General features: G+C 42.1%; 2 protein-coding genes across 3 annotated transcripts; both read right to left on the bottom strand.

The window, feature by feature from the left end:
* Positions 1-1,747: 1,747 nt before the first annotated feature.
* On the bottom strand, positions 1,748-22,621 carry pals2b (protein associated with LIN7 2, MAGUK p55 family member b). 2 transcript variants are annotated; one of them, XM_083925455.1, is made up of 14 exons: positions 22,516-22,621; positions 15,838-15,900; positions 13,058-13,315; positions 9,610-9,710; positions 9,079-9,231; positions 7,233-7,385; positions 6,741-6,968; positions 5,731-5,862; positions 5,526-5,622; positions 5,163-5,231; positions 4,916-5,077; positions 4,620-4,822; positions 4,290-4,418; positions 1,748-2,357 (listed from the first exon to the last, which is right to left on the bottom strand). In XM_083925455.1, exons 3-14 carry the CDS (start codon positions 13,188-13,190, stop codon positions 2,181-2,183), a joined length of 1,737 nt encoding a protein of 578 aa, XP_083781581.1. In that variant the 5' UTR covers positions 13,191-13,315; positions 15,838-15,900; positions 22,516-22,621; the 3' UTR covers positions 1,748-2,180. The 2 variants fall into 2 exon arrangements, with proteins under 2 accessions (XP_083781581.1, XP_083781582.1); XM_083925456.1 differs by lacking the exon at positions 13,058-13,315.
* A 1,702-nt stretch (positions 22,622-24,323) lies between these two features.
* Positions 24,324-25,954, bottom strand: npy (neuropeptide Y; the record flags this gene model as incomplete). The annotated part of the gene is made up of 3 exons (XM_083925975.1): positions 24,324-24,448; positions 24,618-24,707; positions 25,767-25,954. 3 exons carry the CDS (start codon positions 25,952-25,954, stop codon positions 24,427-24,429), a joined length of 300 nt encoding a protein of 99 aa, XP_083782101.1. The 3' UTR covers positions 24,324-24,426.
* Positions 25,955-27,025: the final 1,071 nt, after the last annotated feature.

Here is a 27,025-nt window from a genome sequence, read left to right as displayed (position 1 = left end):
TTCACCAAATTTAAGTTTTTAAAAACATGCTTTAAAATGCATATTTTAAATACAAGCTGTTAAGACTGGTCATAAGGGGCTGGGTGCAAAAATGCACAAATCAATAAATTATTGCAGAATTATACTTTTTTTTTGGTAACTTATTTAAAGGAATGTGAACACGTTGCCCCCCAAAAGTTTTTATTTTTAAATAAAAACAGCCAATCTTTACAAATGTCATCAAACGACCAAGGACTGTGCTTTACTAATATACTATTTCAAATCAATTGCCAACTGTGACCGTTTTTGATACAGACATGTTTAGTCTTTCACAAAGAGTCCCAAGTCACAGCAGGTGACTGAGGTTTCATACCAAGCCTTATGTGAGTATTTTCCAGTCATTTATCTTGTGAGGTGCACATTAAAAAATGCATATGGTTTCAGAGATTTTGAGGGTTATTAAAGTTTATTTGTCATGACTTACTGCTAATGTAAACGTGAAAACATATCTGTAGATATGTTGATGTGAAGACACTTTAACAGGCAGTAGGGCACAGAATGTCCATAATGGTAATTTATTAGGGTTTTGTATGTATTTTCCTAAAGTTGAAGACGGGTTTCAGAACTAATACATTTGAAATGGAAAGTAGTGAATGACCTTGATGGTATTTTTTCATACAGTTTTAGCTTTTTTTTAAAAACTTATTCTGATTAAGATTTAAATTTTTAAGACAGATAATAGCGCTAGTTTTACCCTTTGGCTTTGCTAGATGCATTAACAAATCAAAGTTGCATGTTTAAGGTTCATACTTGTATTTTGGTTTCTGCTAGAATATGTTTATACTGCCTATCTGAATAATCTTCACCCCTCCCTCCTGAAAAAGCCCAGGCTGCTCTGATTGGTCAGCATTTCCAGATCTTACACAGCTGCACTCTCTGCACCATCATTGCAGCTGGGGAATGTCACAGCACTTTCTATCTATATATAGTACAGTTGTGACATCACAACTGTACAGAAGTCTTGACGGCTCGTTTAAAGAGAGTTTCTGAATACAGGCTGCGAGCCTTATAACCACCTTCGCCTGCTTTATAATTAAAAATAAGACATTGATGTCACTTTTTACAATATGGGACCTTTAGATTATACATTTATATAGCCTGTTAGTTGAAATAGCAATCAAATTTAACAATAGTAAATTTCAAAGTTTATTTGGAGTATGATCAGGGCTTTGGCATACTGCAACACTTTAGAGAAGGACCATAAGGAGGGAGTGGGTTTGTGCCACATTCACATATATAAAACATTAACAAATTGGCTTATGTAGACAGCAAAGATGACAGTCAATGACAATGGAGATGGTCATACTCCAGACAGACAGGCTGATAACAGGATCATTAAAAACAAATCGATGGATCAAGTGTCACAAAAACACTACACTCTACATGTATAACTCACCACACTGATGAAAAACTAATATAAGAAAACCAAAACTAGACAAAAATCAACAGACACAACAACAGTCTTTGATCTTGAAAAAAGTACATTATAAAGTTTTTTCTTTAAGAGGAGTTGTGCGCAAAAAAAAGCCTTTTAACCTCTTTTGTTACTGCCCAGTTGATCCTGTGGTGGACACTGATGGAAGAGTTTAGGGCTAAATAAAAACACTAAAGGATAAGTTGCTACACAGGTTGCTCAGGCATGGCAATGATGTGCGACACTGACAGGTTTTCTTGGACAATGACTGCTTAAAGATCTCCCACTCCATCTCCTTTCCTTGTCTTCATATTGGAGCTTGGGTGGTGATCGTAAATCCTGGACATCCATGAAGACAGACTGACAAATGAAATCAAGGGAAACGACTACAAAATAAAACGTGTAACTACGACAATAAATTAATGCAAAAATTTGGCCCGAGTACGTGACCAGATTTTTTTGTTTCACCCTCAATGGAATTCCACATTGAATAGAAAGATCTTTCATAAAAAGTTATAAAATAAATAAGCACTCTTTCCCTTTGAGTTGAGTAGAAAAAAAGTTGCACAGCGTGCAGGCCGGAGAGGAGATAGAGCATGTTTTTTTCTTATTTATTTGTGTGTTTTGCAGAAGTATCTCTGCTCTTCTCCTCTTCTTTGGCCTTTGTGGTCACAGACATGCTGGACGGTCGGTGCGACTCGCTCAGAGTGGTCATTGTAGCTTGTCCTCAGTAGACCCAATTCACCGGGACCCACTGGGGTTCACTGCACAGTTTGTCCACGGCGGCCTGTAACGTCTCGAAGGCCTTGTCCAGGTTGTCGTTGACAATGGTCAAGTCGAAGTAGTGGCTGTAAGCCCTCTGGATCCGGGCGCTCTCATCCACCGTCTTCCTCAGGTCCACATCCTGCAAACACACAAGACAGGTGAGTTGTGGAGCGATATAGAAGATATAGAGGAGACATGTCAGAATTACCGCTCAGAGGAATGGAGGAGTCAATAATAAAACAATAAACTTTACAGTATTTAAAGTGCCTACAGAAAATCATGATACCTTTTTGAAATAGTCACGTTTTTTGTTTTACAGCCTGAAATGATAATACATTCAAAAAATACACATTTTTACAGCGTGACTTACACATTTTGCCTTACAACATTTAGGTGAATTATTTTTTTTTTTCAATTTTTGAAAATTAATAACAAATGTAAAACTAGAAGCACTTTTTGCTGTAATTACAGCCATTAGTCTGTTTGGATCTGTCTCTACCAGCTTTGTGCACCTAGATTGGGGAATATTTCCCCATTCTTCCTGCAGAACTGTTGGAGTTCAGTCAAATTCTGTGGTGATGGACTGCACTCTTCATGTCCATCCAAAGATGTTCTGTAGGATTCGATCAGGGCTCTGACTAGGCCACCCTAGAACCTCTGCCATTAAGACTTGTAACTCCTTCAAGCTCACCATGCGCCTCTTGATAGCTTTTTTTTCGTGGCTCGGTCATCCAGTTTGGAGGGGTGGCCCGATCTAAGCAAGGTCTGGGTGGTGCCATATGCCTTCTACTTCTGGACAAAACTCTAAATGGTACCCAGAAGGATAGGTAAAGCCTTTGAAATCTTTTTATATTTTTCTCCTAGCTTGTGCCTATCCACAACTTTATCCCAGAGCTCTTTTGAAAGCATCTTCCCACCATGGCGAATTCTTTGTTACCATGCACTGAGTATTGGTAGTGGTATTCCTCAAGGAACAGCGGATTTTATTCTGAAGTAAAATAAAAAACACCACAGTTGATGTCAGGTGGAGGCCGATTAGCTTAGTGTGTTAATCTGGAAGGTGCTTGGTTTTACCTGAGGATGTTTATAATGGTTATTCTAAAATGACTCATCACTTTCCCAACCCAGAAATTCTGCAAACAAAATCACTTGAATGTTGTGATAGTGATAATACATTTTTATGAAATAAAAGGCCTTAAAATAAGTATGAGAAATATTAAATAAATATTCTAAGTGGGATCATAAAAGTAGGTTTTGAGCTGTTTCTTTTTGTAAGTCATATAGAAAGAGAGCACCAGATGACCTAAGGAAGGTTTTGGGACATACTCAGATAAGCAGTCAGTGAGGTGTGAAGGTACTAACACATTTAGGGCCTTAAAAACAGCTACAGGACAATTTAAATTTAAAATCAATCATCGCTGTGACATGGAGCCAGTGTAATGATGCTAGTACTGTTGTCTTTTCCTGCTTTTTTGTCTTGCTACATTCTTGCTGCTGCATTTTGATCAGCCAATCATTTTTGTTAGTCTAGCATACAGTGCATTACAGTAATCAAGGCAGGAAAATACATGGGCATTGGTCAACTTTTTGGCCTCTTTCGAAGAGTTAGAGTCCAACTCTTGTCATGTTTCTTAAATATTGTATCCGCATATATGTTTTCCCATATGCACCAATATGAAAACCTTATTTGCAAAACATTAAATGTAGAAGACAATGGACAATAGTCAGCCACTGAAACTGGACATACAGTACTATTTGGCTATTTAATTTATGTCTGTTAAGTCTTTATTTACATGGTCAACAATTGACTAATACTGAACATATTGATTTAGATTTTTTATTTAGTTTTTTATTTACTTAAATGAAGCTTTGAATGTAGGACTTTTGTGTACGTTACAGTTTGGTATTGCTAACTTTAAAGTTGACTTGTTTAGGACGCCTCTCGGTCACTGCACCATAGAGTTATGGTTATGGGTGTTTTAATCAAGCATTCATAGGTCTGAGTTTGTTTTTTGGGTGGCTCAATATGGGTAATGTAAAACGATGATGTGCACAGGAGTTGTTAACCCACCGTGAGCTGCTTAGTGGTGATGCCTGCGTCCACCACAGCTTTGTGCATTGCCTTGAGAGTATCAAAATCTGGCGCTCCAATGAACACCACGTAAGGCATGAACTCCGCTGTTTTCAGTACCTTGAGAGCCTGAGGAGAGACAGAGTATGTGACATCACTGCCATGGCCAAAAATGTAAGTCTGTAATATTGTAAGGAGATTTAATTTGCCATTCTCGATCAACCTCTCATTTTTATCATTTTAAAAGTCCCTTCTTTATATTCCAAAGACACCCGACAATGCTGCCAAATGTCCCTGAAAGGACCCTCAACCCTTTCAACTTCTTTTTACCTGTGGGTTGACATCCAGGATGCAGGTGCGTCCTGTGCCCACCACCTCGTGGATGGACTCGATCTTGGTGCCGTACAGGTTGCCGTCGTACTCGCCGTGCTCCAGGAACCGGCCGGCCTTCACGTCCACCTCCATCTCTGTCCTCGTAGTGAAGTGGTAGGAGTTGCCGTCCAGCTCGTCGTCACGGGGCCGCCGCGAAGTGTCTGAGGACATTTTTGACATGTTACTTTTGCGTTATAGGGTGACAGAATAAAGACACAAGTAAAAATTTTTTTAAAAAAACAAGCGGGACGTACATGGCATGGTGGTGCCAAAGCGTGTGGGTTGGAGGACCATCAGCCGGTTCTTCAGACTGCGTCGGCCCACACCCTGAGCACCAATCAGAACAAGCGTCTTTCTCTGGAATGCTGGCACCTTTGCCACCTCCTCATATATCTGCAGCTCATGTCTGTCAAATTCTGTTTAAACACATTCACAATTATAAGCCAATGAAAGAAAAAGATGATGTGAGATAAAAATCAACAGCGTGATGTGTCCTCTGACCTGCATTCTTGGCTGTAAGGTACATCATCTTTTTCTTCTTTTTTCCAGCTATGGTTCCACAAAGAATCCCTACAAAACAAGACCAAACACTTATGCACTTGACTGTGTGCTATTACAGCATTTGACCAGACAGGGGCAGGCGTGGACCATTTCCCAAGTGTAACATTGGCTATTCAGGCCTTTTTTTGTGCCATAAATCAGTTTTCAGTGGTGAAAGCAATAGAGAAGTGACAAACGAGTTGAAAGACTTTAGACCAATCCATCTTGTTAAAGAAGTGAAACAGAAGCTTTTGGATGTTTTAGCTCTTACTAAAGCACCATTTACAGTGTGTACTCCACTGAGAAACGCACACGCTGACTTACCTGACCCATCAAAGTCTCGAGGGACAAAAGCTTTCCTCTTCTCTTCCAAGAACTGACTGGGTATCAGCCCCGTAGCCCCGGCAACCACATGGCACGCCTGGCACAGATAACAGGTCACACTTAAGTCTTGAAATCTTTACGTCGCTGTGTTTTTGGAACGATGGACACTAAAAACAGTAATAAAAAAAAATGGAGGAGCGCTCACCTGCCACCAGTTGGGATCCTCTCTGTTGACAATCTGAAGGATGTCGCCTTTCTCGAAGGTCATCCCCGCCTCTCGGCATGGGATCAGGTTGTCATTTGCCGGGTTGTAGTCGAAATATGGCCGCACATACACCTGTGACGAACACATGCACAGTTTTGAGTCTTGGTGGAAAATGTATTCATATCCAATGGCTCGCCTAGAATAATAATAACAAAAAGGTTGTGGATGAAGCACACAAATATACACAAAGACACAAAAGGGACTGGAGCTCAGCATGCTGCCTCACACACTGATACAGTAGCGGTGGCTCATTCACACCCATTATGCCCAACGTCCTACACCGCACCCGACACAGCTGTTCACGCTGCGCCAACAGTGGAAGCTTTTGCCAGCAAGGGTAAGTGCTCTGGCTGATGTATTCGATTAAACAAGCAGCCAGAGGAAGCAATAAAACAAGCCAGTAAAATATACTGTGCAGTGTGCCCTGGGCCACAGAGCAGAATGGGATTTTGTATAATGTCTCATTCAGTTTTACTGCTCGTCATTCAATTTAAGCCTAATAAGCATTTCCAAGTTTATGTCTCATTTGTTCTGGATGCACAATATCTTAAGGATTTTTTTTTTTGTTCAGTTTTTTTTTACTCATTGAAAAATTTGTGGTGCACGCATGAGGGAAAATATCTAAAAATATCATAAATTACTGTACTTTCCATGTTAGGGAGTGTGAGATTACAGGAAGCGTGTGTGTGTGTGTGTGTGTGTGTATGTGTGTGTGTGTGTTTGGATTGTGTGCAAGAAACCGAGACAGCTAGCGTGACCCAGATAGCATGTGGCGTGTTATTAATAGGGCTCCCAGGGTTCACATTCCAGCTGCAGGGGATTGTGGGAGGGCTGTTGGACAGATCACCGGCCCGGTTCTGCTGCCCCAACATCTGTTGCTCATCATGTAAGTGCGCATGCTTTTGTTTACATTATCTAATATGAGTTTCCTGTGCGTGTGCAGGTTTTACCTGCGGAGGTGCGGGAGCGTCCCGATAGCTTGGGAGTATTTTCAGTGTGATCCCTCCGCTGCAGTCTTTCAGCATCTCCTGCAGCTCAGTGGGGTTGTTGCCCACGTCCTTCCCGTTCACTTCCTTTATGATGTCACCCACGTGTAGCAGACCCTGCCTGTCAATCATGCCGCCGTGAAGGATTCTGGCGATGACAAGGTCGTCTTTCTCCACACGAAATGTCACGCCCTGAGAGGGAGAGGACAGCAGGGTGATTTTAACCTCTGATATCTAATTGTACCGTGCACTCATCTTCACCAACAAATCCTAATGTTCTCACGTCTCCTCGCACCCTTAGTGCTTCACTCAACCACTCCCCTCCAGCGGTATCCACACACATACACATGCACACGTATACACATACACATACGCATACACATACGCATACGCATACGCATACGCATACGCAGACGCAGACGCAGACGCAGACGCATTCAAGATTTCTCAGCTCACCAGTGGCTCTCCGGCCTTCTTTCGGATGCCAATCATGCGCACAGCATCGGCCTGCATCAGAGCGCTGTTCACCGCCGCGTCATTGGCCGTCTCAGTTGGGGGCGGGACCTCGTAGCACTTAGAGGCCACCATGTCATGTGCCTCCAAAAGGGACTGAAAGAAAGAGAGGACAATTTGAGAGGGAGAGAATAATGATGGAAGAATAAAAAGCACATTCTTCCTCTTACAAAATGAAAAGTTAATTTGTAATTAAACGCACTCTATTTCAATTCAATACACTCAGAGGGTTTGCTGCATCAGCATTACTGGGTCTGGTATGACCAGTAGCTTATGGTCGCTAAAGTTAGCAGGCAAGCTTTAGAAAGATATTGCAGCGTAAGTAACATTACTGAGTCACTTTTCTGACTCTGTGACTCCGTTCCACTTATCGTTGATGTTGGACAGAAACCCTGCATGTCTAAACCCGTCATTTTTCAGGAATGTGAAGTTTTGCTGACAGTATTAGGATCTAATGGCGTTACAATATTTAGTCACAAGCTCTTTTTAATACTTTCTATTGGTTAAAACTTTATAAAACCCGCACACAGACGTAAAGAGTGACCAATAGCACCGATTTGTGAATTAAAATGAAAATGACATAATATAGAAATAGAAGGTTTCCGCCAGGCAGCAACGTTATGTTACTGTTTATGTTATGACGTTTAGCATTATCCTGTAATTGTTACTTATGGCCACAGTGGATACTGTTACATAGGCTCGCTGTTAACGATGTCAACAAAACTGATACCTGATATCGCAAAGCAAAAATGCAATGACAGCTGTAAAAGGTAGAGGGTGCGGACAGATGGTAGAATGGTAAAGTAGGATAAATGCAGTCACAGAGTCAATTGAAGGGCAGACAGAAGAGCAGCAGCTGAGACTTTGCAATGCTGCGGCATATGTAAAAGTTTATCATGTGACTTCTGAGTTTGTTTCTCCAAAAAAAGAAGAAATACAAATCACCAAGCTGTTTAAATACTAAATTAGGAAGTCTTCAATGTACCTTAATAGTGGCAGAAAACAGCAACAACAACTAATCATCTAATAGCTCAAAAATCCCACATATGGATTATTACTTAAAATTTAATCACTCAATTCTTGGTTTGCTGACTATTCATCCATCCCCTTTCATCCTAGCCTCTTTTTTTGTTTTTTTAGATGCTACCGGCACTACTTTAGAAAATATATTTGTAACAATTAGCCAATAGACACGCAAGTTACTGGTGAAGAAAACCAGCATGTGAACTCACACTTGATATTTGCTCCGTTTCCCTCATTTCCTCCGTCTTTTCTTCCCAACTCCTCTCGCCCTCCCTACTCTCTACTCTCAGTAGGTCAACAGGGTCTTATCCTTCAGCTTACAGCACAAAGGGCTCTGATTGGTGCGGAGGCCTTGCTGGGCTCAGAAGTCTAGTTCCAATTGGTGGAGCCGTTGTAAAGCCCCCGGTAGGTCCAAGGATAAAGGTTAGTGTTGTATTGATGCATGAGGACTTGATCCAAAACATCAGCTCTGGGCTACTGTAACTACTGTCAAAACATCCCAACTCTGGGCTGAGCTTAATGTTCACTGTACTATAAAGCTTTGAATGGGGAAAAAAAGTAAAGACATCCTAACATAGAGTGGAAATTACAGAATCTCAAATAAGTGTCAACAGTGAGCCATAAAATTAACACTTATTTACAATGTCAATCAGTGGTGTTGAATAAAAGGAAGTTGCACATTACTTTTCCAAACTCAATATTCAATCCATTAGCATTAGAAATCATGTCTGTTTACCGTTTACCTGTGTGTTCCCCCCCGTCTCACCTGGAAATGTGGCTCCTTGAGGATCCTGGACAGTTCGGCGGCGCTGTCGTCCTTCACCTTGAGATTGTTAATGTCTCCCAGGATCTCTGTCACCAGCTCCACATTGTTGTCCTGCACGGCCTCTAGCTTCACCTCCTCCAGCTGTTCATGAGCCTGGGGGAGACAAGAGAGACTCAGCGAGGACAGATGTGAAGACATGCTGAGAGTTGTGTTTTTGCTCTCTTAGAAGTCAGTGTGTTATGTGGTAAAAGCCAATTTACTGTGGCATATTAAAAGTCAAAGGATGATTATTATAATATAATAGTAATTTAAAAAAGGCACAGCAGTGTAAAGCTGCATCACTAAGTCACTGACAGATGCAGTGAGCCCTCTGTTAGTCAAAGCCTCACTTTACCTCAGCACCTTACCCACAGTAAGGAAAAACACTGCTTGTAGCAGGGTGATGGCGTGCAGGCGTGGGGTGGCGGCGGCTAGCGGTTAGCCTGCTTACCCTGAGCTATGTGTGTGTGCTACCTTAGCCGAGGAGCTTACAGTGGGACTTTCCATGATACCGCGCAGGAAGAGCAGGTCGATGTCTTTGGCGCCCGTGGAGGTGGGCGCATCACCCATATGATCTAACACCTGCTGCATGGCTGGATGGACGGGGGCGAGAGATAGGAAAGACACGGACAGAGACATAGAGAGACAAGAGAGACAGAGATAAGGAAAGTTAGCCAGGTGTGAAAGTCAAACAAGGCATAAACAAAAAAAAGTTCAGATAATGCAGCAGTTAATAGGGAGAGAAGTACACACTGGCTTATGAATCAAACTTTTAACTTTCATGTTACTCAATTATTTAAAAATATAGGCCAAACTGCTTCAAATTTGTTTATAGTGATAAAACTCAAACATAACGCGTATACTGAGATACAAAAACTTCAGGATTCAAATTTTCTGAGTTGTTAGAAAGAATCAAAACAAAAATGAACTCTGTTGAGACTTGTATTACACAGACAGAGAGGGGGAGAGGTGTGGAGTATAGGTATCAGCCAGATAATGCCCTAATGCCGGGGTCTCAAAGCCCACATAAGCCCATTTAAGACACTTAAAGCCATGGGAACGCGTGTGTCACTCTGTGTCACTCTGTGTCATCACACTTTTATGTGGGTAGTAAATATGTCCAGTCAGCCTGTGTATACTGTTGATTCACTCTGTGATTATGAGCCTATGATTATCATCTTTAACCTTGACTCATTTTCTATGTCATAGAGTCCTGTCACACTCTAATACTTCCTATCTCCTATTTAGAGTTTTAGACATTTTACATGTAAAATTTAAGGCATCATATGCAAATCATACATTTCATGTGTTTTTTGTAAAGATACAAATCATATGTAATATCTTATACGTAACAGCATTTTACATATTGGTATGTTTTTGGACATACCATAGACTGTACGTGACATACTGTGTATGAAAATATGAATTCAAAATTTGTTCTGTAAGGGTTGGGTAGTATTTTCCATGCAAAATGAATGCATGTTAGATAACGGCTCATTTTAAATTCAATTTTTTTCTGGTTTGGAGCACAAGAAAAAGTCATCAGTCATCAGTTAAACTATAGCTTGTGACAGTGTCATTTTTTCATTATTCATTCCTCATACATACAAAAGCCGCACAGTTGCATGATTAAGAAGGAGACGATGAAAACACAATTTATCTCACGATGAAGTGTGGTTTGAGCAGACGCACTGCATAAACAGAAGGGTTCATGCAAAAACAAACCTTAAATATTTATGATCCTCTTTAAGAAGGAGAAATAGAGGAGGGAGGTTGAAAACTGCACTGCAGACGTGTATGTCCATAAAGCAATATGTTTGACTGCATGACGACACGGGAACACAATCTAAATTCAGATAGTATGCATGAGCAGGATATTCGGCTCATGCGGAGACCCCACACAATGTTTCACAAGCTAGAATAAACACAAAGCCTCAGAGCAGAGCTGTAATTGTAGTAAACACATCTACACACACTAACGTGCAAACATGTAAACAAGCATTAAATACCACTGCGATTGCGCCACTCTTGCTCAATCACGTTTACAAGAAAGTCACGATACAACCTCCAGAAATTTGGAGAATAATGTATTTACCAATCTTCCAAAGACTGATCCAAGTGACCTCACTTGGAAACTTGAACACATCTGGCTACAGAATCTAAACCCCAACATACACAACTGTATCCCGTGTTGTTGTGCTCTCCGCGTTGACCTTTACCCACTCGGTCAGCTCGTTGTGTCAACGCGTCCTCGACCACAGGAATGTTTGCTCATCCCAGTTCATCCACAGCCCCCCCTGCCACGTGTACTCGTCCTAACAAGCAACCGTGAGATGCTTTTCTATCCTGTGAGAGATTGGAGATGAACTAAAGCCTCCTAACTAAAGTCTCTATAATCCCATGAAATATTGCATGGAGATACAACCACCTACGAGCCTCTCACTGCCTGGCCTAAAGGAGTTGTAAAGCTAAGAGATTACAGCACTTGAATTTACAGCGTGTTGTTTTTCCCAGCTGGTTCATTTATGTATTCATATTAAATCGATTCATCTTGCTTACCTGCTCTTAATTCCTCCCTCTGTGATATTCTGGTCTGTCTGCGGTCTCTCACCATCTAACCACCGCCTCTATATGTAGCCCTACTACCAGCACTGTGTGCGGTGAATGCCAATGCAGGACCTCCCTACTCAAGAATTCCTAACTCCGTCTCTTAAGGATTGTGAGACAAGATGGAAATCAGAAGATCACCTTGACTGGCACAAAAGTAACATCCCACAAAACAAATTATACTTCAGTATATAATTTTTTCCAGTAATGCAGGTCAAGTACTAAACCGCCTCCAGGAAAATAAGCAACTCTCTCAGCAAGCATCGATACCAACCAGGTGGCACTTGAAGCCCAGGGGGTACTCCTACAGTTAGTGGTACGCAGAAACATTGCAGACTAACTAAACTAAAAATTAAACTAAAAAACTTTGGTAAAAATTTCATTTTGACTATAAAAGAATCTGTATATTTAGTCAGCTGTAACATGTGACCACTACCTGCTGTAACTTGCAATTGAGAGTGCATGAACACTAGCTAACTAGTTAGCGAGGAAGCAGTGTTGGAAGTCATGAATGAACAGTTCAAATAGCTAAAGGTAATGAATGAAACGTTAAAATACTAAGCTAATAGATAATTGTTTGAGATATCCAAAGGCAAGAATTAATGGTTTAACTAGACTGAGCTGAAATATAGGCCTATATAGCTAAAAGTGTATGTGTCATATGCAAGGGTTGAAATGTTAGCTAAAACTTTAAGATCATGTTTTAGTGGTTAGTACTGGACAGTAAGCTAAAACGTTTCGCTAATGGATAAACAGTTTAAATAGTTAACGTTAGCTTATTGTTATTGATAAATGGTTGAAATACTAGGGTATATCAACAGATTAACAAATAAAAAGATAAAATAGCAACAAGTAACAGATAGGGACATAGTGGAATGAAAAAGTGAAAAAGTCATGGATAAATGGTTGAAATGTCCAGCTTTGCCACTACAAAGTAGTACTAATGCATGACCAAAACAACCATAACATTGATATCTGTGAAAATAAAAGCTGCTTTATTAACAATGTTGAAAAGCATATAGTTTTAAATCAATCCATTTCAATGAACAGCTTTGGAAGAAGATGATAAAGGGGTACTAGAGTTTGGGGATCAGACAATAAAGTTTGGGAACCAGTGCTCAAAAGGATAATCAGATCATTTACATTTAAAGATAACTGAAAAGTCTGACGACCACTTCGCTCTAGTTACCTGACAAACTATAGGTTACTGCCTTATGATTGTTTTTGTTTTTTTCGTAAAACCTGCCATCTCGAGTCTTAAAAACAAAATCAAAGACTACGATATCTCTCCCCTCCCAGGTGACACCCCACCTCTTCCTCCTCCTTTCCTCACCTCCAGACGTATCTGCTTCCTGGGTGGACTGCACTGCAGGGGGGCCCTCCACGCCAGGCTGTCCCGGGGGCGTGACCTCCTCCTCCACCTCCCGTACCCCATTGGGACAGGCATCCTCCATAGCTGTGACCATCGCCAAGCCCTCCTTCTTCCTCTCTGCTGCCACAAGTATGCTAAGGCTAACCACTAGTAAACCACCAGTAGTTCTGCAACTATGTCTTCTGTCCTCCAATCGTCTTGTCTGGCACTGTTGACCCGCTAAACTCCCAAAAACACAGAGTACAGAGAAAGAGGGGATTGAGGACAGAGAATGAGAGAAGCAAAGAGAGCGACAATAGAGCGGGATTAAGATTAGGGGATATTAAGAGACAAGGAGGGAAAGAGGAGTGGAGAGGAGGAGGAAAGATGAGGGGGAGAAATTTAAGAAGGGAAGAGGCTAATGTGAAGATAAGTCCGGAAAGACAGGCGTGAAAGGAGACAGAGAGAGGTAGAAAGCTGGATCGCATACACAGATGTGGACAAGCGTTCAATGCTTGTCAGTCCCCTCCCTCCTCTCTGGCTTTAATACCTTCCCTTCAAAACCATCAACCCCCCTCCGTTGATAACAAGCATGCAAGAACACACACACACACGCACACACACATAATCCCACAATCCTCTCCTGCTGTTGAGGGCTTGCTTGAGTACCCCTCCTCTTGTGTCCCCAACCCCACCCAAAATTGCCCCACTTGTCTAGACACACACACACACACACACACACACACACACACACACACACACACACACACACACACACACACACACACACACACACACACACACACACACACACACACACACACACACACACACACACACACACACACACACACACACCAGTTGAATCTGTCATTATGTAAGTAATCTTACATAAGTGTTACTGAAGTTGGCCTGACCCTACATTCCCATTCTTTTCCTCAGTCTTTCTCTCATTCACACTGCTTATTGTTTGGACACCCGCTGCAGCAATGTGCAGAAACTCGCAGCGGGTGTGGATTGTAGATGTGCGTATTTCCGCAGCAGTCGTCCACCTCTTTAAAGCATCATGTGTCATCTTAATGGGAGCTTTTTTTGTGCTCATTTTTTCTTTGGTCTCTCTTCCTCCTTAAATTTAGCTTAACACCTCACTTCTTGCTAAATCTGTAGACTGGAGGTGCTGACTGGATTATGCCCATTTAGGACTGTAATTTAAACTGCTACATGACAGGTCTAAATACTTTATATACAGTATACACATACATACAAACATACCTGTATATACAAATGGTAGTCTTGGTAATTGATGGCGACGGCAGTCTACAGCCATGCTAGCAGCTCAGTGAGGCTGTAGTTAAGCATATAATGTTGCTTTGAGCTCAATGCCGCCATCAGCATGCTAATTTTAAATGTTTAACTATGTTAAACAACTAATGTTTAGCAAGTATAATGTTTAGCATGTTCACATCTTAGTTTAGCATGTTAGTGTTAGCACGCTAACAATTGTACAGTACAGCTGAAGTTGATGGCAGTGTCATTAGTTTTGCAGGTATTTGAAACATTTTGGCCTGATGATGAAGATGAAAAGTCAGAGGATAATCAAAGTTATTACAGTTTATGCAGTTTCAAATGTTGTGCCAAAGTGACGGGCCGACTGACTGACTGCCATTTCTATAGCGCAGTTATCAAAGCGAAGAAGAAGCCACTACAAAGTTTTCTAGCTACAATATAACATAACAGAACCCAACTGCAAAAGCTCGGCAGAATTTGGCATTGCATTTGAAGTAGCATGGTTGTCAAAATGCAGAGGAAAAGCAAAAGAGGTAGCTAGTACATCCCCAGTGCTTAGTGTCATCCAAAACAGGCCCCTCCTACAGCAACACAGCTGTGCAAGGAGCAGATCTGTAGTCTTTAATCCGCCTCGACTCTCCATCCACCCCATCCTCAACATGGCCAGTCAACCCCTCCCCCCAACCCGGCTACATGGGATTTTAATCCGGCCACGAAAGCACAGGATTACAGAACCTCTCTCCTTCTTTCATCATATCCAGTGTTCAGACATCTCTACACGGCTAACAGTATGATACACTGCCTGGTTTTCTGATGTACACTAAGGTGGCTTACTGAAATGGTCTTAGGTAACCGCTGCCTCTGACCCAAGTGTGAAAGAAGATTCTCTTTTGGAAATCAATACAGTGTTACAGTATGATTCTGTTAGGTGTGCTATGTTTTATCAATATAATTGGTTTGCTACTCTGCAATAAGCCAATATCTGTATGAAAGCACACTGGTGTTTTTTTCAAGGCAAGGTAACCTTCATCAGACATATATTATACACTACCATGCACAGTCAAAAATATAATGGTACCCAACAATGGCCAATAATGTAATAATAAGCTTTTTGCCAGTCAAATTTGGGTAAGATTTATGGGCAGTAAATGAATATATACAGGTATTTTGTTATATATGACTGAACATTCAATTTCACAGTTTTAGATTAACATTAGCATCTTTTTAGGATAGAGATATTATGTTATCATCCATGTAATCCACACAGGGATATAAACACATACGGAAAAACCAGCTGCTTCCCTAATTCCTCGAAGGAGAGGTTTTTTAAAAGCAGTTATCAGCACATCCTTGTTTCAAAGACTGGTAGTCCTCCCACTGAACTGACAAAATCATGTCAGCATGCAGAAAGCATGTGCTTAAATGTCTCCAGTGTGTAAATTGTGAGAAAGAGGTGGGGAGGAAGTTGCGTTTACCTGTGCCAGTTGGTGTAGCCCAACCCCAGTCCTACTGGTTCCTCATCAGTCAACTGTGAAGACCTGGAGAGACAGAGAGATGTGTGAAAGTCTGAGAGACACAAATATTGAGCCCTGCTACATTCCTGAACATTAGTTTTCTCCATTCTGCAAACGCACACTTGCTTGAACGTTCCGATTCGTACTTGTGCTGATCCCTCACATTCTGAATGACTGTCTTTTTCCCAATAGATTATCTGTTTCATCTATCTATGTCATCCGCGTCTCCTGCAAGATAGGAGTCTTGTCTGCAGGCGCTGTTCGTTCAAAGCGATGCACAAAGTCATCCGGGACGATTTATTGTCTTCTGCCATTCAAGGATGCCTGAATCATCCGCTGGCTATGTGCCGTCAACGTAGTAAATGGCCACTATTCTCTGAAAGTAATGACAAAGCAGTATGCATTTATTCCCAGAAAGACTCTGCACTCACTTTCCCTGGCAAACACATGCATACACGCCTTATACTGTATGTGTATCATGTCGAACTAGACTCATATATTGGAGGATCAGTATCCCTAGCTAATACTGGCTTATAAAGATATATCTATACCATTATAGGCGTTGACTGATGCGCAAAAACAGATGTGGTATGCAAGCAACAGTAATCTTTACATTGTAGAGCTAGACCAAATTGGCCAGGCCAATACTGTATTTCAACCCTAGTATTTATTTATTTAACCTTTATTTAACCAGGAAATCTATTTTTCAAGCATGGCTGGTAACTAATAAAATTCGGTGGAGAAATGCCAAACTAGGTTTGAGGTAATTTAGAACCAGTGTCTTCATTATTCATCCACCTGAGAGTGCAGAGAGTGTAAAATATTCAGCTCATTATATATCTTTGTCACAAAAAAGACTTAATGGATTGTTGCCAACAATGTGCATAAATCCTTATCTGAATGAGTTGACACAAAAATTAATGTGATCTTTGTCATAATAAATAACAGTCATCTTCAACTTTTAAGCTACAATGTACAGTAGGGAGAATCTTAGAGGTGCTCAAAACCACTGAGTGAAGTATTTCTGCCGGAGAAGACTGTGAAAGAAGAACAAAACCAAAACTGCAGTTTGAGAGGTCGGTTCCGTACTTCTTATCCTCTGTTTTCTATTCATAAATGACTCTGAGAGTGGATAGAAATGACCCCACTCCCCTGCAACAGCCCCAACCCCAGTTACCCCGCTGTATGAAATTATATTTAAGATATCATCTGTCTCATAGAACTGCAAAGTCTGGCAGAGCTAAACCTATTCTATCTCTCTGAATAGTCATTGTATATTGGATCATTCGAAAATGCAAGTCAGCAGAAAAATAATTAAAGTGTCATTACAAATAATAACTGATGCGTGCAATCACCCACAAAACAATAGACTTTAACTATTATGGTTCAGCCTCTTTCTCTTTCCCTCTATCTCCTTCTTTCTATTACCCTGAGGAAAAGGGGGGGGGGGGGGGGGGGCAGAAAGATTGTCCAGTAAAAATCACAGGTTCTAGACTACTACAGATATTACAATATATATATTTCCGTTCCAATATCAATTACAATGCTTGAACTAGTGTATCGGCTAATATGATATCATATACATCCTATTTGGACTTGATATGATTGCTATAATTGTGCCTGGCTCAGGTTAAACCCTGTAAAACATGAACAAATAAATAAATGCCATCAAATTTCCTCAGTAATAATGGAAAAATAACATAAATAAAGTACTTTAAAGTAGATAACTTTCTGGGTTAGCTGCATGGCATCAGGTCGTTGCATATACTTGCCAATACCAGCGTATCGGAGGCAATCCTGATACTGGTATCGGATACATCATACTGTCAACCTTAAGCTCCTCTCTGGTCGTACCGACCCAGTCCCCACTGGAAACGATCACAGTTTCCCAGGGACAAAACATTTCCAAGGTGATTACAAAACACAGGGTGCGTCTACTCATCCCTGCTTCGCTATTATCCCTCGTTGCTTTTCTTGGGTGTTTTCACCAATCATGCTGGAGCTAATTGTATGAGAGGAAGAGAGAGGGATTCAGAGGTCGATTCATTACGCAACACAGATTACAATCAGGCTTGGCACGCTCATTGGAAGTGAAAGATATCCCTTGGAAGAATGTTAATGGAGTCAAAGCCACCAGTGCAATTTTTTCTACAAATCATCCACACCACGGGGCAGGAGCAGGGGCCGGGCCAATCAAAGGTCCGAACAGGGAGGGAGAATAGAGGAGGTAAAAACCTGAGCAGGAAAGACGTTTAAGGGTCACAACTTAGAGGAATGTATAAAAATTTGGCGGAGAGACTTTTAGAGGGGTTTCATAAGAGAATAAACACGCACATTGGGAGTCATGAAAGAGAAGAGAAGCGAGGTGAATCCTTAAGGATTAGATAGAGTTGTGGGGGAAATCTCCCAATTCTCGGGAGGCTGAGAAGGGAACGGATGAGAAAGAGAGAGAAAGCATGGTGGGAGCAGTTGTCGAATACAAACGCATTCGTAATCTGTTTTGCTGTTTCCAGAAACTGCCAGATAACTGTGGTTCCTCTTTCTGTATCTGAATGTCCACAAATGTTTTCTGAGAATTTGCTTTTCATAGAATAGACGTGCATGGAGAGTTTGCATATGCACTTGTTGGCATGCAAAGGCCAGGTCATCTCAAGGACTAGGAACTGGGTTAAAACACGCCATTGATTTTAAACTGTGAGTATGCACTGGAGTCAGGCCTTCCCTGATGTCCTTTTAATCACCATCACTGTCCACTCTTTTTCTCCCTCTTGGGACAGAGAGGGTAAATCACAGGAAGTGGTCATTTGCAATCCTGACTGCCATTGGCTGGCACATAGAAAAGGACAAACCAACAAACGTCCTCTGAGTGCCCCCTGGTTGCCAAGCACTCAGATGATGGACAGCTCATGGAAGCAGGATTATGGTGGGGATCACACAGGGGGTTAGTTTTTGTACAAAACATCATTACTGTCTCACACATGTAAACCTGTGTGTGTGTGCGTGTGTGTGTGTGTGTGTGTGTGTGTGTGTGTGTGTGTCTGTGCATGCTATTAAAAGCGCAGACAATCATCAGCTGGCCATGTCATTTTAATTCCTCCAGTTCTTGTCACGCTAGTGGGAAATCTCACTCTACCTCAGACTCTGTGTCTCAACAAGCACATTTTATGAATTTATAGTGTCGGGGGGAGTACAGCGCTACATCTCTTGCGGTCATGAACCACAAATACACACAGAGTCAAACCCTCCTAAGGCATCCATCCTTGAGAGACCATTCAAAATGTGTCTATATATTCTCTCCTACTCTATTCTCTGCCTTACAAAAAACCTTTTCCTCCTGTGCACCACAGAACCGGGGGGCACAGAGTTCTCAGAGCAGCCGTCACTCCCAGTTCCTCTCAATGACTTGAGAATCACAAAAGAGGCCATGCGAGCTCTGTCCAGGCTGACTCCAGGGGCAGCAAAGGATAACTAACTATTAAACCCTCCTGAACCCTGAGCTGCAGTGCTTCCACCGCATGACACCGGTATGGTAGTGGGTGCTAGAGGGGCACAAGATATTCAAGGAAGCAGTGTGTAATTCTGGCCCTACATGTTTGTGTAATGACTGGCAATTCATATAACCCCCCTGCACCATAACCATCCCCATCCTGTCCTGCCTCACAACCATCACCTTCTGCCTCCAGACAAACTCAATGTAGGTCACTCCATGTGTTAACACAGCTGCCCAGTATGACGATTACACTGCTTTCCCACAGGATGTTTATTTCAGAAGATGAATATCTGCAGAATGTTTACATTTACATTTATCACCCTATTATTGTAGCTGCTGTCTAGAAAATGCATCAGCTCAGTTTTCCCAAATTTATCACAAATAATGACAATGCAACTTTATCCACCGTTCGGCTGACTCATGCTTTCCTCTACTCTTCAATCTAACACTGCAATTTACCACAAAGACATCAACTGTTGCATCATTGCTCTTTCTCTGCATCAACCAAAATGACCTCATTCACCTCCTCTGTGATGTTCCAGCTAGTGGGGTGTTTGCGCTTTACCGCGCAGCTTGGGGTGATATAATTGCAAGGTCGTCCGCAACTCTGCAAAAAAAACCGTTGACAACGAACACGTAGCGATCTTAATAATGAGCACCTCCTGACATAATTTAACCAGCCACAGCTGCACCTGCTATTTCTCAGTCTCTCTCTCCTTTCTCCCCCTCTTGTTTCTGGTCATTAGTATTAAGGGAAAGATAGGAAAGGGATTGGGGAGTGATGCAACAACAGTGATGCAACAACATCTAACATGACTGCAAAGTTTAAAAACTAGAAAATTGATGTTGTGTGATGTTAGAGAGGGAGGCACAGATAAGGAAAATAAACTAGTCTAAAATGAGTTTACCCTGCGTGTAAGCCTTTCTTTTCAGCGTGCCTCGTCATATTTGTGAATTTTGGCAAGAATTGGAAACACATGCATCTCCTTCATCGGGCAGAACTGTGGAATTTAGCTGCTGCTGCTCCTCTTCAAATGAATTTGAGTTTGAGCTATATGCATACATGATGACCTTAAACAATGTCATCGGCAGATGACTTTCCATCAGAAAATATTCCGGCCATCTCACATTGTCTTCATTATCTTTATCATGGATAACCCAAAAACATTTTTCTTGTAGCAATTCTTAAGCAAAGTTATCCCTATGCTAATGTCCCTCTCTTTACAGGTTAATAGTTGTATGGTGTACTTCTTGTTAGACATGCAATTAGCTCATGATAAGTGTGATGGGGTCAGTTATGTGTTAAATGTAGGGAGGTGCAGCCTGCTGCAGGGCAGGGAGGGTTGATTGTAGGTGTGTTGATAACAACCTTCTGATACATTTGTTCTTCTTAGCTGGGAAACGTGAGTCACTCCAGTCCATCCAGTGAGTGTGTGTGTGTGTGTGTGTGTGTGTGTGTGTGTGTGTGTGTGTGTGTGTGTGTGTGTGTGTGTGTGTGTGTGTGTGTGTGTGTGTGTGTGCGTGTGTGTCCCTTTCACTCTTGCTCTAACCCTGGCCCCTTCTTTCTGTACTATCTCTCCTCCCATAGCTGTGCATTAATAATGGAAAACAAGATGCTTCAGAGCATTGGATTTGGTCTCTGAATGACTCACTGACAACCCTCATACAATATGTTCTAACATTTGCAGCAACATGAGTTTCATGTTTTCCACCGCCCCGCTGACAGGAAGGAATATGTATGGGCGGAGAAATCTAACTTTGTGCCTTATTCCATCTCATTAAGCAGCACAATAAAGGTCATCCTGGATCCTGAGTCAAATGCCTCGCTGGATTCCCCTGCCCAGGAACTGCAGATTTAGTCTAATGCACTACACTGTCTCAGTCTCCTTCCCTTCCTCCTATTAGATTCAACAGATCTGATTAGGGCTTCTGGTAAGATTGAAAGGGAAGAGAGAAAATGCCATAAACTATGATCAATGCTGCCCCTCTCTGTGGTCCACGGGCCTATTAAGCACCTCCCAGAAAGGATCCCCGAGGATGATGCGCGTGTAAATTAGCATGGGCTTCCCCCATCACGTGCGTGAGGCTAAACAGCTTATAAACCGTGCCAAGTGACCCTGTGCTTCTCTGAGCAAGGAAGTTCCAAGATTCATTGAGAGCTGTAGTCTGTTGTGATAAGTGGTTTCATGTTTCGATTGAGTGCTCATATAAAGTGGTTTTGACATCGTGTCAGTGCAACATTATTAATTGGTGCACTCGTATATCTCAGTGGAGGACAAAATATAAAAATCAATAGGACCGCCTGGCTGCGTCTCCGGTCGACCAGATTGTGCCAGCCCATTGGTCAACACCCCCTCCTTTTTCATTCAGCATCAGCCCAAAACAAACAAAGCTTTAATATTTGTTGTCAAAGTTTTCCAAGGCAACAAAACAAGATAAAACGTTCTACCTGGTGCACATGCATGAGTGAGTAAAATATCTCTCTCTCTCTCTCTCTCTCTCTCTCTCTCTATGTCTTGTTCAAGCCCACCACCCTTTGCTGATAGATATTGCAGTCCATCATCACGGGACGGTGGCGCGTTCTAACCTCCTCCTCCTGTCAGCACCGTAACCTGCAGCTCTTTTCCTCAGATATCCCCAGTCATGGATCGACGCCACCGTTTTGACGCATGGCCGCGCATCCGTTTGTGCCAGATTCCGTGCGCTTGAACCGTGCGCCAGATCCAAAATGCCAACAAAAAAAAAAAAACACTTGCGCCGATTTCGGCTTGACCAGACAACTGTACACTCACACCGATCTCGCCACACGTGCGGCCATTTTTTTGTTACCCATCCGAGCCATTGTGGCGTGCGCACACTTACGACTGCAACCCATCCGCTGTATCCTTCCTCATGATATACAGGATCAGGGGAAAGGACTCGTCCCAGTCCACAGTCGGCGCCCAAACCTCAAAACTGATATGTTGTCTGATTAACGCCTGTTCTCGCAGCACAGCGGGCTCTATTGGGGGCAAACCACCCCCTTCTGTCAAACTCTACTGCACCTCAAACACGGCAAAGTGTCTTTGTCTCCCGTTTGAAAGCCGGAGAATGAATGAATTTCAAAAAAATCTTCACATCGCCAAATATGATCGCGAGCCGTGACTTACCTGTGAATCGTGCGTGTAAGTTCGCGGTAGTCCACCGACCGTCCCGGTTGGACATTCAGGCCCCCCTCAGCTGTCTGTCCTGGTCCCGCAACAGACTACCAGAGAACACGACGCCAATCAAACACACAGGCCCCGCCCCGCCTGCTGACGTCACACAACATCGGCCAACGGAAGCTGAGGTACAACCCTCGCTTAGTGAGTGCTTTGTAGCATATAGTATTTTCTTTCTATCACAATGTCATACACTCCATTCACATAAATACATGTGAGCGTAATCTCAAATGCCTGTAGGGCTGTGAATAGTATAGTAGGCTAAAGCATAAATGGGACGTCGCATTTTCATAGTGTGTGCAGTTATTAACTGAGGGATTTAGGATGCATGTTCAGGTTCCACAGCAGCTTACAACATTTGACCAGGCTCCACATAGCTTAGTGTCCGCATTCATTTGTCATCTAGGCCTACTTTTATTTCTCCACACGCCTTTATCTGAGAGAGGGGAGGGCCACGAGCGAAGCATAGCATTTCTCAAGTCTTCAATTCATGTGAGAGGGGCGTCATGGTGTTCCTACTGTCTTATTAATGACTGAATACTCGTTTTATTCCCCCCTAGCGTTGGTCTTTGCCTTTAACCTTGTGTCTTTCCCCTTTTATTTTTGTGGTTATTATTACTTTTTGATTTTTTTTGTTTTTGTGTTCTGTCTCGTGTCTATTGTTTTTATATTCAACACAAATGGATTTGGGGATTTTTTTTTTTTTTTGTATTTAAATATTGTATTAAATTAAAATATATATATATTTGAGAAAAAAGATTGAATATTTGTCCCGCACTTAACATGAATCACCACATGAATACAAAGACCCCCCACCATCCCCCCTGAATGTTTGTTCGTCCTGTGGGTAATATCTCATTTCCATTGCAGACTGTGTGTCTGCAGTGCCTCTTAACGGCTTGATTTGTGCTCTCCGGGCTGATGTGATGTCAGGTTGCGGTAGGCTAACCACTCGTGTAATTACTATAATGCTCCTGGAAATGCCATTTCTCCCTTCATTTAGTTTCAGAGTAGGTACTTATCCTCATGGCCACCAGAGAGCGCCATTAGCTACCAAATTGACAGCTTCAAATTGACTGTGCTTTTCTGACCAGCTTTTTTACTGGACCATTCATGCTTGTTAGACCCACTTTAAATGTCCCTCTGCCCCATTATCCAGTGTCTTTGAGCTACATTAGCGGCTGCAGTCGTGGATTTCAGCATCTGGGGCACAGCAAGTCCACACTTGATCTCATCATGAGGGAAGATCAAGCAAACAGTGTCTGAGATGTGTCAGGAGAGCAGTTGCGTAAGAAGCATGTTCACATTAGTGGGGACATTCAGGACCATGTTCTCTCTTATCTGTCAAGGTCAATATACCGCAGTATCTCAGCCATCAGTCGTTGCTCCATTTACCCCTAAAATCTGCTCAGTTCTGACATTTGGCAAACAAAAATGATATAGCTTTTCCGTAGTTTAACAAGTGAACGCCCTGCCTGCAGTTTGTTTCAAACCAAATCGGATTCAAATAGGATACATTTCAAACAGATGCAAAGAAATACATTTCTTCAAACAATTAATCTTTAATAGCACAATTATACAATACAATCAACATGCCCTCCCCCCACTTAACTTTTATGTTTCACAGATGATAACTGAATAAACTATTTACAATTTTATGGCACATACTAATAAGCAGTCGTGACTGTAGCTGATGGGTACGGAGGAGGGTTTGAATATACACGGCGGCTTATAGAGGTAAAAGGGGCAGAGGCAGGGTGGTCATTTGGTGTAGGAGGATATGACGTGACAGATGTGTAGAGGTCAGAATGTCAGCGGCGGCGGGGCAGCAGTGAGGTGAAGCCGGCACTGATGACAGCATCACCAGAATGACGGGTCATATCTGGTGAGAGAGACGCAAAGGACAAGGTAAGCTTCCTGTGAGAGTTAGAAAAATGTTAATAGCTCTCACAGTTTCACACACACACACACACACACACACACACACACACACACACACACACACACACACACACACACACACACACACACACACACACACACACACACACCTTGACTGTGGGAGCGTGTCTGTGCTTTCCTTCAACAGCAGCTCCGAGACCAGTGTGTCCAGAATCTCAGGACTGGACCTTTTTCCGTACCTGAGACACAGAAAGAGACAAGCAGATAGAGCTGTCAAATGACAGAAAAAAAAACATCACAGAGAAAAGAAGAGACCTTGGCTGAACTGAGCACAGGGAAATAAATGACAGGACCTTTTACTCTGCATGTCCTTGTGTCCTAAGTCCATTAAGCTCAGAGAAAACTGAACACAGTCATACAGATACCCTGCAGGGGCAGACAGCAGTTGCATCGCAGGTGGTCATATTTCCTTTTCTGTCCCTCAGATGATAAGCCGTGCCGGTGTGCTTGTCCCCCCTGTGTGGCTTCAACGCCTACAGCCGAAATACAAGCCACTGACATTCAGAAGAAAGCTGAAAACTGTGGGTGATTGGACACGCCACCATGCTGACTGTGGCTGTCATTACTCCGCAGGGTTTTTAAAAAAATAAATTTATTTTACAGGTGTTGCATATAGGCAGCAGGTGTTCCATGTTCTGTAACATGGTGTGAGACTGGCAGCTCCAACAGGCAAAAATTTAGGTGGACTGTTTTTTGTAAAATTCTTTTTGTTCAGATTATATGTTGAGAACATAAGAGAACATGCCAAATGTTTTGAGGAAAGTTTTATACAAACGCCACTGTTGACTAGCAGGATGATAGCAGAGACAAAAGAAATGTTTTCCATGTAGAAGAAAGTAATTTTTTTTATGGAATCTTGCAACCATGATGATAAACAATCAGCTAAAATGAAAACCCTGCTGGCACAGTATTAAGGGCAATGGGAGAAATTGCTCAAAATATATGAACATCCTGTATATCCTACTGAAGCAACCATAAACAAGCAGGTTTTATCTGACAGCAGTCATCCTATTATATCTACTCAGCAGTCACACTTTTTTATAGAATTGGACAGAATATACTTAAACAGAAGGTACCAGCCAGTGAGCAGATAGCCTATTGCCAATCCAGTCATTTGAGGAAAAAACATTGCAAAGTAAAGAAATCAGTTTAAACCTGATATCAAATGAACTCCAGCTCCGTGAATAAGCGTCCTGCTCTGTTCTAGTCTCGCAGAGAGGTGTAATTAGTCCGCCTACCTCTGTCTTGTGATGAGGTTGATGTAGTGCCTCAGGGCTGAATAGTACTTGGCCAGATCCTCCGCTGGGGCGTCATCCCCGGGGTTCTCCGGTTTCACCGGGTATCCCTCCGTCAGGGCGCCCAGGCAGAGTAGCGCCCACAGCAGGAACCCCAAAGTGCCCAGCCAGCTCACCAAGTTAGGATGCATCTGACCGGAGAACAAGTAGAAACTGTTAGTCCATGTCACATCACTGCATACTTTGATCACTGCTTTAAAATGACCTCTTCCTTTTTCAAAATGAATTGTTACTTTTTATTTAACTAAGCTGGATTACGGAAGCCATTAGTTGAGGAATAAATGTATAGTTGGTAGGAGTTAAAAACATTACTACTAGAGTTCCAATAACCAAGACTTTTGCAGCTGCATAACAAGCAGACAATCATCAAAAGTCACGTCGAGAGACTTTAAAGTTTCTTATCAACAAAAGTCAATGTTTTGTTAAATCAAATATCAAGGTACTTACATTTTCCTGGAGGATTAGGGGGCTATTTGCGGCTGTCCTAAGGCGTCTCTTCTGGTCTTCTGGGCGCTCGGTGCGCGCTGGGTTTTATATCTGTGTGCGCCATACACGCGCTGCAGAAAAACGCGTCAGAGTCGCGCTCGGTTCAGCGCACATCTCTGCTGTTCTTCGTGTGAACGTCACTGGTGATGCTGTCATTAGTGTGCTTAAAAAAAACAATGTTAAAAGACCTAAAATAACAATGCAAATTAAAAAAAAGAGTGAGTCAATGAGCCCTTTTCCCAACGAGTTAAGATGGCTTAGGAATTAAGTTTTTTTTTTTTTAATAATATGGCTGCTAAAACCACATTAGGTTCTAATCAAATAAGACTAAAGTCCCTATGAACGTTATTGGATATGGCATTAATAATAATACAGAAAGTCTGAAAAATTCACTACAAAGTCACTGTGGAGCATCTGGTTACCTTTGGAAATATAACTGAGTTAACTAACTAAGTTACTGTGGTGTTAATATAACAAACATTATTTTCCACGTCTCAAATGCAGGTGTGCGTAAACAAACAGGCACAACACTCACACACACACACACACACACACACACACACACACACACACACACACACACACACACACACACACACACACACACACACACACACACACACACACAACCTCTTAATAACTGTGACATTCAAACACACTGTGAAACAGATTGATACACACATGCTGAGTGTGATGTTTTGGTGTTTATGACCATT

Source organism: Echiichthys vipera, assembly GCF_963691815.1.
Source record: "Echiichthys vipera genome assembly, chromosome: 13".
NCBI lineage: Eukaryota > Metazoa > Chordata > Actinopteri > Perciformes > Trachinidae > Echiichthys > Echiichthys vipera.
The sequence above is the reverse complement of the archived record's forward strand: the minus strand, read 5'-3'. Positions and strand labels throughout refer to the sequence as shown.

Excerpts from the sequence above, each read along its gene's own strand:
- pals2b (XM_083925455.1), bottom strand. The coding sequence starts at position 13,190 with ATGGTCACAGCTATGGAGGATGCCTGTCCCAATGGGGTACGGGAGGTG. Across the intron at positions 5,232-5,525 it reads TCGAGACTTTGATGGGTCAG|GGATTCTTTGTGGAACCATA; the intron begins GTAAGTCAGCGT and ends CTTGTTTTGTAG. Across the intron at positions 5,078-5,162 it reads CCTTACAGCCAAGAATGCAG|AATTTGACAGACATGAGCTG; the intron begins GTCAGAGGACAC and ends GTGTTTAAACAG.